The 13,590-nt window shown below is 38.2% G+C and overlaps 1 protein-coding gene across 4 annotated transcripts in view; it reads left to right on the forward strand.

Moving 5' to 3' along the window:
- Rab3-GEF (Rab3 GDP-GTP exchange factor) overlaps positions 1-13,590 on the forward strand; it is an 81,459-nt gene that overhangs the window by 31,771 nt on the left and 36,098 nt on the right. For all 4 annotated transcript variants that reach the window (XM_090174167.1, XM_090174168.1, XM_090174170.1 and 1 more), the window contains exons 2-4: positions 6,755-7,539; positions 9,860-10,015; positions 10,833-11,133. In XM_090174167.1, coding sequence (XP_090030293.1) covers positions 7,043-7,539; positions 9,860-10,015; positions 10,833-11,133 — 954 coding nt within the window. In that variant the 5' untranslated portion in view covers positions 6,755-7,042. The remainder of the gene's footprint in view (positions 1-6,754; positions 7,540-9,859; positions 10,016-10,832; positions 11,134-13,590) is intronic.

The raw sequence follows: 13,590 nt of genomic DNA on the forward strand, positions 1-13,590 counted from the left end.
AGGGTGGTTCCATATTTTTTTCGATTCAATAATTGTAATTCTGGAAAAAAAATGCATGTAATAAAGTTATCGCATTGAAAGAAGCTTCAGTGTTTTCATAGTGAAATGTAAGGAAAGTTGGCTTTAAATATATTGGACAATTATCTTTGTTATTCTATGTTCACTCGTTGAGAATGGTAGCAGGTGAAAAAAATAATTAGCCAACCTAATACTGTAATATATGGAAAATTTTCACTAAGCATCACAAGTATTAAACCCAAAAAATATTTAGCTATTTTATTATTACCCTACAGAGCTAGTCAGACTTAGGGAAGCTTGTTTTAAGATATTTTTGAAATTAACTTGATAAAAACAATGCTTGAGCTTTTAAATGATACAGGGTGGATACCGAAATTGAAGAAAAGCTTGCTAAATGAAATTTTTTCACTTCCTAATATAATCAATGGGTGGACACAGACTTAAAAAGATAATTTTCAACTATATTGTAATGCAACTTCCCTTAATTATCACTCTGAAAACACTGAAGTTTCCTTCAATCCAATAACTTTAACATATGCAAATTTTTCGCTCGAATCATCACATTAACTGAACCCAGAAATATTTATCTCTGTTAATAGTACTCTACACAGCTATTCAGACGTGCAACGTTTTTAAAGTTATGGTTAAATTAGAATAAAAAAAATAATATGTAAATGATATAGGGTAGATACAGAAAAAAAATCTTATTTAAAAGCTGAAGTAATTTTCTTTTAAATTGAACACTACAAATATAGTTTTCGCATTTTAACTTTAAATATAGACTATTTTACCATTCTCGAGTATCTTGCATATTGAAATTGTTACGCATACAGGGGTGCCATTTAATTTTGGAATAGATCACCGAAATGTTTTAATTAAAATATCTTTTATTTTCTACAATAATTACCCTTTATAAATAATGCAAAATACTCTGTACGCTCAATACGTTTAAATAGCTTTCCAAAATGTAAATATAGGTAGTAAAATACTATAAAAACCCCTGACTCTACGTTCAATACGTTAAAATAGCTTTCAATACGCCAAATATAGGTGGAAAAATAATAGAAAAACACACACATACTATTATTATTTTTTAATTTTTGGAAATACACAACATCCACCAGTTACTTCGCAATATGACAAATTGGCTGCTCTCTTAGTGCCCAACATATCACAATTTAAACACAAATATATGCGTGGTAACGCGTTTAATACACCTGGAGGAATTCTTATACTTAGAATTCTTTTTGATTGGAAATAAACAGCTTTACGGTACTTCAAACAGATTGAGTATCCGTCACAGTACCATGCTAGCCGTCCGACAGTTGGAACATGAAAAACTGAACCGTCACAATATATACAGAAGTAGTCACCAGTTCTTAATAATGACGTGATTCCGTCTTTCTTCAATTCTTCGACTGATATTGCATTCACTAGTGGTAAATACACGCTTGGTTATAAATTCATATATAATTCTTATAATAGTTTCTAGTGAAGGCTACCAGTAATTAAGAATTAACATTACAACTAAATAATTATATATAAAAATAATGTGATTTCTAAGCTAGCTTTAAAAAAAAATAACCGAAAACAATCTTACTTTTGAAAAATGACTCTTTAATATCAAAAATCGTCTGTCATACTCGGAAACAATTAATTGATCACTGATGTCGTTTCTAATATTTCTTCAGCTTTTAAAGAAGAGTTACTCGAGAATGGTAAAATAGTCTATACTTAAATTTAAAGTGCGTTTTAAATTGAAGTGATTCTTATTTTGTATTCCACTTTCACAATGGGGAAAAGTGTCTTTCTCAAATGTTGTAGTTGTACTATTGTTAGAACTATTTAAATCCATAAGATAGAATCGTTCAGTACTTTGCTGATATAAAAAGAGGGACTCGTTCAAATGGAAATATTTTTAAACTTAATTTGAATATCATTAGCGTGTAAGTGGTCCATGTACCCAAAATTGAACCGCAAGTTCAGATATGCTAATACATAGAAAATACTATAAAAGCATCTTAACTCTACTTTTAATACATCAAAAAAAATTCCGATATTAAAATATTTCAAAATACTCAATTAATGTACTAAGTTACGTTAAAAAAGAGCCTATCGTAAACACGAATTCCTCCAATTGTTAAACATAGATTCCAGATTAGATGGTGTATGTATGATGGGTAAGACTCTTGTCAGAAAGATGAATTTTTATTTTAATACGTTAAAATAAATTTCGACTATACAAATATAGTTTTCGCATTTTAACTTTAAATATAGACTATTTTACCATTCTCGAGTATCTTGCATCTTGAAATTGTAACGCATACGTGGTTACCATTTAATTTTGGAATACATCGCCAAGCTAAAAATATAAAAATTGATAAAAACTTAAATGGCTACGTCCTCATCCGAGAACAGCGGAGATGGATTTTACATTTTTGGTGGGAACAATCGTTTGTTATAACCATTTTAGCGCGAAGAATCCACACCTGATGTAAAAACGACACTTTTAGATAGCGAGAGGGGACACCCGCTGTGTCTATTTTACGCGCTGGGGGCAAGGGCCATCCTCTATCTACCCTTTACCCCTTAGGGCCGATATTCCGTAAGACGGATAGCTTTGCGCATCGTAAAAGTGTTTGAAAATAATGTTACACGGGGAAAGTGTTTGTCGGTGAAAATAGTTATGAATAGATACACAAAAGGCTCGACCCATTGAACTATTTGGATTTATTTCATAACACCACTCGCACGTGGAAAAAAGTGTTTGACAGATGCCGTAGGGGGCCCATTACTCGGGTTTATAGCTACTGGCTTTTTGCATAACATCATGTCAGATGATTCCACCAGCCCTACCGAATAGGAACGATCCCGCCTTTCCCGTTACTCGCCTTATCGCGAACAATCCTAAAAACGCATTACTAATCGCGTTGATTTTACTTTTAATGGGACTTGTAGAATTTCTATCTCTTTGGTTTACCAATATGGCCGTCGCTATACACATAACACCGCAAAATTTGACTAATCGCGTGAGTCATTGAGTCAACCCATTACATCATCCTGATTACGTCATCAAATTATTATCGCTATATAAGGGATTCATCCCCGTCATCCATCGGCAGTACACTACAAACCGTTTCTCGAGCATCATGTCTAAACGAAGCTGTGTAGATAACGTTCCAGCGCCTACTAAAATGTCTAAATTTGATCCGACTCAGCGGAAAGTTAACCCTCGGTATTCACTTTCATCCGAGCTTTTCGTTACTACGGGTTTTACGTCTGAGCTCGATATATCTGTAGCTCTATGCAATAAAATCACACACCAGGTCTTTGAAATGTCTTCGCGCGCCTGGGATGATTTATACGGCCACTGGGACCAAATAAATGATCCCCAACTGTTGCCCTTTCGATCACCGTTCCCGCTATCTGATGCGCTAGTGACCGCCGCCATGTCTGACCAAAAAGAATTAACCTTGCAAAGTACGATATCCGAAGCGTCGGTCGTAATCAAAGCGCCGGAAACTCGAGAATTGGACAGACTCAAATATTTCATTAATTCGCACATTCAACTCCTTAAAGTGAACCAAAAACTCTTTGAATTAATGGGTTACGTTATAACCGATAATTATCGTAAAATTTACGAAATATTGTATAAAGAACCATGTGCACCCAACAATTTATTTCTATCGGATGAACATGAAAGGTATGATACCGTTGTCCGCTACGCGTCCAATTACGTAACAGCATTTAAAATTATTGACGATTTTAAAGAAACAGTGGCCAACCAAAATATGTTTTGTGTATTTAACTTTTACAATTTGTTTAATATGGTATCTACCAGCCATAAATATATTAAAAATAAATTGTTTTATCTTTAAACGTTTTCATCCGCTTAATGTACTGTAACTTTGAATGTATAAATAAAACCTTATAATTTGTATACACTCTGCTCTTTTTTTCCAAAACACTTTTACCGATGACCGCCCGCTATTTTACGCTACCCTTAGGGGCCCGAAAGTGTTTGTCGGCGAAAACCAACTCGAATTGTGCCCGACATTAACTATGACGGGTAGGCTGTTTGCATAACATCGTGTCACCACCATAGGGGCAGATAACCTATTGACCTATAATGGGTTAGCACCTGGGTTTTATGGGTTATAACATCGTAAATCAACCTCGTAAATCAGCTAACCTTTTGACCTAAAATGGGGTGCCTCCAGCTATTAACTATGACGGGCAGGCTGTTTGCATAACATCGTGTCACCACCATAGGGGCAGATAACCTATTGACCTAACCTCGTAAATCATCTAACCTATTGACCTGCCGAATATTGCCGCAAAATGGGGGCCCCTACAGGGGTCTGTTTCACCCTTATTTAACGGCTGTTTGCATCGTGTCCATAGGGGCAGATAACCTATTGACCCAGGGTTAGGTTTTATGAGGGTAACATCGTAAATCATCTAACCTTTTAACCCCGCCGAAAATGTACGCAAAATGGGGGCCCCTACAGGGGCCTGTTTCACACCTATTTAACGGCTGTTTGCATCGTGTCCATAGGGGCAGATAACCCATTGACCTAACATCGTAAATCAGCTAACCTTTTGACCCCCGCCGAAAATGTACGCAAAATGGGGCCCCTATAGGGGGTCCGTTTCACACCTATTTAACGGCTGTTTGCATCGTGTCCATAGGGGCAGATAACCTATTGACCTCGTAAATCAGCTAACCTTTTGACCCCGCCGAATATTGCCGCAAAAGGGGGCCCCTATAGGGGCCCGTTTCACCCGCCCGCAGGTGCCCCCTTATCGGTATACAGACTCACTTATCTCTCGCGTATAAAGCAACCCTTCTAGAAACGTTGCTGGAGAGTTATGAGAATTTGACTTCGAGGGGTGTGACCACTTCCGGTTTCATTTTGGCGCCATATTCGTTACCGCAAATATATTTAAAGATTTGTATACTCACGACGTTGTTCTTTCCAAAAAGCTATCACTGAAATTTCTAGTTCAAACTACACAAAAATGGCAACCAAAACTAAACGGCCCAGAACTTTTGTCCGGGACTGTACATACTTCATATTTGCTCCAAGCATTCCAAATTAAACGTTTTTGCGTTACGAAAAATGAAAATATTACCGAGAATAAGCCTTAACCCAAGACCGAAACGCCCGCTAGAGCTAGGGACCATTTACGGCGCTTAGACGCGTTTTACTGGCTCGGTGCGTTGTACATTCTAGTTCCCTCTCTGGTTGTATTCATCCGCGTAGAAACTCAAGAAAGGAGAGAGAAAAAAGGCGGGAAAATTCTTGAAAAGTGCCCGGCTCTCAAAAATGTTGCCTACTCCGCCTATTTACTCCTGGTAGACTGTATTATAAGTTACAGGGTTGCCACACGTCAGGGAAAAAGTCAGGGAATATTTTAAAAAGGCCTAAAAAGTCAGGGAAAGGTCGGGGAATTTTAAGAATTAGTAAAAAGTCAGGCAGTTCAGTTTAATCTTGACACTTTTTTCAGGTAATTTTATTAATAATAATGTAATAGTAATCAACTAGGCTAATACCCAAGGCACCACCTTAGGCCTAAATCATCAAGCGACTTTTAAAGCTATTAATTCAGGTGGCCGGGTTACTCTAGATCTATGGCAAATACTGCTATTATTATTTAGATCGTTGAAAGGTTTTACTGAAATATACGTTGATTAAATTTATTAACTTCTGATAAATGTAAAAGTTAAGAACTGTCTAATTTTGGCCTTACAAAGTCAGGGAAAACAGGGAATAGTCAGTGAATTGGCATCTGAGAATTTGGTGGCAACCCTGTGTTATCAAAAATGGAGCTATTTCTACGGTCGGTAGAAAGGCTGTGTTGAATGTTCCCCCGGCGGCAAAAGAGCTTACTATTACAGCATGCTGGATATTGGGAGCCAAGTATAAATAACGACATTCTTGATAATAAATAAGCAATTTATATATTGGTACCATAAAATATTTTTTGTATTATTTATTTATTTGATACTAGATATTATAATAATAGATAGCGCAATTGAGCAGAGGCAGATTTTTTTTCAACTTCCTGAAACTGGATGGCTTCTTTTCGCTTGTTCTGGGATTTCGGAGTAGGGTAAGAAAGTAACCCTATGACTTCATTTACTCCGATTTTGTGGAGGCAAGTAGTTAGAGTCGGGTAAAAACGTTTTTCCAAAATGGCTGCCTATGGCCTTTTTAGCAGATAAATTCGGGCAGACGATAAAATCCGAATTACTCTCTTTAAACCTCCTTTTCAGGAGGAGTTAAAAGAGTAGCCCTAATACTAATAATATAAATAATAATAATCAACTAGGCTAATACCCAAGGCACCACCTTAGGCCTAAGTCATCAAGCGACTTTTAAAGCCTTTAAATCGGGTGGTCAGGTTATACAATGCGTAGGACCCAAAAAAATCAGGCAAAGATGTATTAAAAATACATAATCAATATTTTTCAATATTTTACCTCAAAACATTCATTTATTCTACAAAAATGGTCCGGAAAAATTTGGCAATTTGGTCAGGGAAAACCTGGAAATGTCAGGGAATTTAATTCCGTAAATTTGGTACGAACTCTGTTAGTCCGAGAACAAGCGAAAAGAAACCAATAATAGACGAACGTGGGAGTACGCTGACGTTTCTATAAAAAGATCTTGGTCACGTTACGCGGAAAATAAACCTACATAATTTTTAAATTGTGTTTTTTCTTTCGCAGATCCATAAATTAGAGCGGCGTATTTCCCGTCATCGTGCGAATCCTCGAGTTCTTGAAAAAGTGATCATCGTGAAGCATGGAGGCAATAATAAAATTGGAATGGAACGCCAATCGGGACCGTCTCGATAGTTTCGCCGTTTCGCGCAGCCGGGCCGTCGCGTCGCTTAAGCTCAGCACGCCTTGCCAACGTCTGATCCACAGATAGTGGTTACGACGCGCGCGTGCGACTCCGATATAAAGACATGTTGTTGTTGATGTTGACTTATCTCAAAGTGACAGTCTCTCAGCATGTCTGAATCGACTAAGAAATACTTCTGTCCTCGCCTACTAGACTATTTCGTGTTGGTGGGCGCCCGGCAACACAGTCGAAATGCCATCCAGAACCCGGAAATGCTGCGGCGCTACCCGGCCGAGGACCACAAGGATTTCCCCCTCCCCCCCGACGTCGTGTTCTTCTGCCAACCGGAAGGCTGCGTCAGCGCCGGCCCCAAGCGCGTCAGTTTGAGGGAGTCCAACTCGTTCGTGTTCTCGCTGACGGAGAAAGACACCAGCAGGACTCGATTCGGCATTTGCGTCAATTTCTACCGGCCCATCGACAAAAGGTCGCGACACAACAGCCTCAGGCAGAAGAGGAGCAACGACGGCCATCCCGCCTTGACGCGAAAGAAGACCGGCGACTCCGACTCCGGCTCGACGACAGGGAACGACGCTCAACACCTCTTCGCCAACACCGCTAACAAGGACTCCGACAACGAGTCCGGGCCTCCTTCCCCCAGACCCCACAGGTAAATGATTCATTGTGGGATTATCTGTCCCCAGAGACCCCGCGGGTATGGGATTATCTGTCCCCAGAGACCCCGCGGGTGTGGGATTAACTGTCCCCAGAGACCCCGCGGGTGTGGGATTAACTGTCCCCAGAGACCCCGCGGGTATGGGATTAACTGTCCCCAGAGACCCCGCGGGTATGGGACTGTCCCCAGAGACCCCGCGGGTGTGGGATTAACTGTCCCCAGAGACCCCGCGGGTGTGGGATTAACTGTCCCCAGAGACCCCGCGGGTGTGGGATTAACTGTCCCCAGAGACCCCGCGGGTGTGGGATTAACTGTCCCCAGAGACCCCGCGGGTGTGGGATTAACTGTCCCCAGAGACCCCGCGGGTATGGGATTAACTGCCCGCAGAGACCCCGCGGGTATGGGATTAACTGCCCGCAGAGACCCCGCGGGTGTGGGATTAACTGTCCCCAGAGACCCCGCGGGTATGGGACTGTCCCCAGAGACCCCGCGGGTGTGGGATTAACTGTCCCCAGAGACCCCGCGGGTGTGGGATTAACTGTCCCCAGAGACCCCGCGGGTGTGGGATTAACTGTCCCCAGAGACCCCGCGGGTGTGGGATTAACTGTCCCCAGAGACCCCGCGGGTGTGGGATTAACTGTCCCCAGAGACCCCGCGGGTGTGGGATTAACTGTCCCCAGAGACCCCGCGGGTATGGGATTATCTGTCCCCAGAGACCCCACAGGAATAAAATAACTTCCCTTCCCTCAAGAAAGTACTACCTTAGATTACAGGTAGAACGTATTTAGGTTACTGAGAAGTTCCGAATCTAACATTCAGTCCAAATAGCGTCAAGGTTCGTAGAATAGTGTTAGAAGGTTGACTTATGGCGGGCGCGTGGGTGTTTGTGGAGAAACTTTGGGGGTGGGATGAAAGGCGCTCATGGCGTCACAAGTTGCCGAGAAAGAAGGAGGGGGGATGCGAAAACAGGGGGAAGCGACAACTCGACATCTTCTGACGTAAATCGCTCTCGCGCAATTCCTAGTTTAGCAGTCTCCTTGCAAAAATGAACTCCTGCCCTTTCACAAACAGAAACCCTTCATTTTCCCAATTGTTCAGCGCCATTTAGTATCAGTCATAAGAACACGAGGTGTATTGTTTTTCTTAGTTGCTACCTAAAGGTTCGATTACACTCTTAATTTAATGGATGCTAATCTAATCTAATGATTTAAATGATGCTAATTTAATTAAAACTTATTGTAATGGTTTAATTTTAATTAAATCTAATTATTTAATTTTAATTAAATATAATAATTTAATTTTAATTTAATCTAATAATTTAATTTTAATTTTAATCTAATAATGTAATTTTAATTTAATCTAATAATTTAATTTTAATTTAATCTAATAATTTAATTTTAATTTAATCTAATTATTCAATTTTAATTTAATCTAATAATTTAATTTTAATTTAATCTAATAATTTAATTTTAATTTAATCTAATTATTCAATTTTAATTTAATCTAATTATTCAATTTTAATTTAATCTAATAATTTAATTTTAATTTAATCTAATAATTTAATTTTAATTTAATCTAATTATTCAATTTTAATTTAATCTAATTATTCAATTTTAATTTAATCTAATAATTTAATTTTAATTTAATCTAATAATTTAATTTTAATTTAATCTAATAATTTAATGTTAATTTAATCTAATAACTTAATGGATGCTAATTTAATTAAAACTTATTGTAAGGATTTAATTTTAATTTAATCTAATTATTCAATTTTAATTTAATCTAATAATTTAATTTTAATTTAATCTAATAATTTAATTTTAATTTAATCTAATAACTTAATGGATGCTAATTTAATTAAATCTTATTGTAATGATTTAATTTTAATTTAATCTAATGTTTAATTTTAATTCAATCCAACGATTTAATTTTAATTTAATCCAACGATTTAATTTTAATTTAATCCAACGATTTAATTTTAATTTGATCCAACGATTTTATTTTAATTTGATCCAACGATTTTATTTTAATTTGATCCAACGATTTTATTTTAATTTGATCCAACGATTTTATTTTAATTGGATCCAACGATTTTATTAATTCAATTCACCACAAATATTTAGTAATTTCCCAATGATCGCGTTCCAGACAGATGGCGCTACTGTTTCATTGCGATTTATAGCCTAACATACGAAAGTACTACTTGCTTCTACATATACGACCCTTACGTTCTCAGTAACCTAAGTAGATTCTTACCGCTGTATGCAAGAATACGTACTAATGAACAATATATGAACTTTTTCGTTACGCTTAGGCATCAGAGGGTAAAAAGTCACTCACTCACATCATTTTGTATCATCAGTCACCACCCATTCTTTTCCACCATCCGCGAATGTCTTTACATTTTGCGGAGACTCGTCGAAGCCGCCAACGACCGGAGACGCTTAGGCAGTAGCACCAATCAAAATAGGTGCTTTCAAACAATCTCTCTCATTCACCGGGAAATTATTTAAGTGTATACATTCGGAATGTCCGACGCTGCATTGCGCCTTGCTAAACAATGCACCCTTCAGGGTTGGAAAAAGAAAACGGCTGTGAAGCCAAGAATGTATTGAAGTTACTAAGAATATTTGAGGATAGCATTAACCCCTGGTACCATCCTCACAGCTTTTGTGGAGAAAGTTCGTCTGCATTTAAGGGGCATTCAAAGTCATACCTTATAGCAAACTTGAATGGGAAAGCGGACGAATTTAAGTTACAAAGGCTGCGGGGATGGGAATCAGAATCCTGTAGTCCAATATTCTTAGTAACTTCAATACATTCTTGGTGAAGCCAATTACCGGGGACCGGGTTAAACTGCGTAAGAGGGTGGTGGCAAGCCCTTCAAGCCACACTTATATCAGACCCTAGTATGAGATTATGATGTAGATGTATTTAGCAGACAACCCAAGGTAGAAAACCGTTCTGCAGCTCTTTTTAAGAATATTTTCTACGTATGGCTTAATTTGCCCCAAGTTAAAAATAAGCTAGGATATAAAAAGGCGGATAAGTTAGATAAAATTAACAGATTAAATCAATTTAAACCAAAAGGCTAGAGCAGTTATTACTAGAGATAGATGTACTTTTTCGCGAAGAATACCTCTTGATTCAAACCGGGCACTGCACGGGCCGAATAATTTGCACCGGCTTCCCTCGGCATTCCAAGTGTACACTAATATAATTTCCCAACTTAATACATTGGTGTCCATCACCGAGTGAACTAATGGACGAGGTGGTTTTGGCTTAAGGGAAAGTGTGTGGTCGGTGTTGTTGGGCAAGGTCACCGACTCGACGCCTCCGGGCCTGTTGCACGACGTCAAAGAGATCGAAACGTGGATCCTGAGGCTTCTGAGTGCCCCCGTTCCCGTGCCGGGCAAGACCCGGGTCGAGGTGGAAGTGCTGACGAGGGACCTCCAACCGCCCTTGACGTTCGCCCTGCCAGATCACACTCGTTTCTCCCTGGTGGATTTCCCTTTGCATTTGCCTTTAGAGCTTTTAGGAGTGGATACCTGCATGAAGGTCTTAACGTGTATTTTATTAGAACACAAGGTTAGTTACTTGTTTTCTACGTTAACAATTCTCTTATTAGATACAGGGTTCGTACAGACTTGGAAAACCTGAAAATATCAGGCAATTATATGGTCAGGGAAATATCAGGCAATTATATGGTCAAGGAAATATCAGGCAATTATATGGTCAAGGAAATATCAGGCAATTATATGGTCAGAGAAAACTGAGAGAAATACCAGGCAATTATATGGTCAAGGAAATATCAGACAATTATATGGTCAGGGAAATATAAGGCAATTATATGGACAGGGAAATATCAGACAATTATATTGTCAGGGAAATTTATGAGGGTTCAGAAAGCTAACCAAAAGGGTTTAAATTAACATCAGTATATTTTTAAAATGTCAATCATGAAATGAGTAACCCGGGCTCTTCGTGAAAAGATAAATTCTTAGATTTGATTAAGGTTGTCTTAAAACATTGGGTTGTTCCTGCACCTGGAAAAATCAGGGAAATATCTGTGGAAAAAACCTACGAATTGGTTTTCCAATAATTGTATGAATCCTGTAGATAGTATTAAGAACTCGTGAACGCGAATAGGTCATGATATCAAGCGCAGGATTTTGGAATAAGGCGATCCGATCCGATCCTATCCTGTCATGGTAACTGTCATGCTCAACTGTTAATTAGCAAAGCGCTCGGGATTTTAAAAACTATTCTGCTAAATGGTTGAACAAAAAATTCATAGATGGCGGTGGTGTATTTATAAAATATCGTTTGTTTTGACAGAAATAGGTGTTTTTACAAAAGATCGGTGGTCACGTGTTTTCAGTAAGTTTGCGTCACTACGGTCAAAATGAAATCTCGAAGTTGGCCGATAATTTAGTGTCGTCCGCTATTTAAGACAAGGCTTACCTGTCGTTTAGTTTAACAATAAAGTGAAAGTTCTAACTGTTATAGAAGATTATTTATTGTTGCTGAGTATTTTATATCTTTCAAGGTTAGTAAATAAAAAATAACTAAAACCAGACTACCTTATAATATACATAACAAATAAAAAGATATTTTTAATACAACCCTAGCCTTTATTTATCTATTTGTAACGCTGTTAATATCTAAAACTAAAATTGTCTATACGCGGGCCTTAGTATCTGCAGCCGGATCTTAGCAGACGATGCCTTGCTCAAATATACTGAATTCCCATGAGCCTCTATAGCGAAAATCTTTTGTAGAACCACCTATTCATAGCAGGTATAATTTTATTTCACGAAGACACTTTGGAGAAGCAAACGCTGTTTTAACAAGATGCCACACATTTTTCGTTCTGATTTATTATATCTTAGACCAAATGTAACATAATTACTCATAAGTGTGCCTCTGTTCAACATCTAATAATAATAATAATTATAATAATAATAATAATAATCAGCTAGGCTAATACCCAAGGCAAACATTTAAATGAGACCTTGTTTCATAATCACCAAAGAAAATACGAACTAACGTCGTGTAAAACTGGGTTTAACTTCCTTCCGGCCCCGCCAGAACTAGTTTTGGTGACGATAAACCGTTATAGACTGGGAAGTGACGTCAATTACGTCATATCCTTGCAACAAGGTATCATTGTGAAAAAGTTCTTTCTGGCACAATTACGAGTAATTATGTTACATACGCTTAGACAAACAAATAAGGGACGGTACACTCAATGTTAAAGTGTTGGTTGCACGAAAAATCGATAGTAATAAAAACGAATGAATGCGGGCTTGTTTTGAAGCCCAGGACGTTCTCTTTCCAAAAATGTCACTGTCGAAACAAATTTCCAAGCCTAAGTGTATTAACTTTGAGTCCGAAACTGACCTTTTTCGCTCCCCAAAATCCTTAAATTTTCGGCGAATTTTTCTCCTCCGTAGCACGAGCAATTTGGGGCAAATCAAAGCTGTAGTTTTATTCCTAAAATAGAAGGAACTGAAGTGGAGGGATTCTGTTTACTTGTAGAAGTTTTCAAACCAGAGGTTTTTAATCATAATATTAGGCTTATTATCGAAATAAAAAATATTTTTTTACGCGCGCGCAACCCGACGTTTTAAGAATAATTTACCTTGGAGGAATAACTCCAGTATACAGGAGTTGCGGAGAGCTGCGAAATCGGTTTCGTCAGTGACCGTGAACTCGCGCCAACTGCATACGGAATTTTGCAACTATTCTCATTTTAAATCATTTGTTTTCGCGTCGTCTGGTTTGTTTTGAAACATTTTTAAATTCCTTGCGCCTTTTTCCAAAATGACTCGTATTTGTTTGGAGGAATAAAACAAACCAGATGACGCGAAAACAATGCTATAAAATGAGATTAGTTGCAAAATTCCGTAAGCAGTTGGCGCTAGTCGCGTTTGAACCCCTCCGTCTCGCGCGAGTTCACGGTCACTGACGAAACCGATTTCGCAGCTCTCCGCAACTCCTGTATACTTGTTTTATTCCTCAAAGAATTTACAAGGAGCCTTC

The sequence above is a fragment of the Leiobunum rupestre genome, chromosome 4 (assembly GCF_980474605.1).
Source record: "Leiobunum rupestre chromosome 4, qqLeiRupe1.1.hap1, whole genome shotgun sequence".
NCBI classification, from domain to species: domain Eukaryota; kingdom Metazoa; phylum Arthropoda; class Arachnida; order Opiliones; family Sclerosomatidae; genus Leiobunum; species Leiobunum rupestre.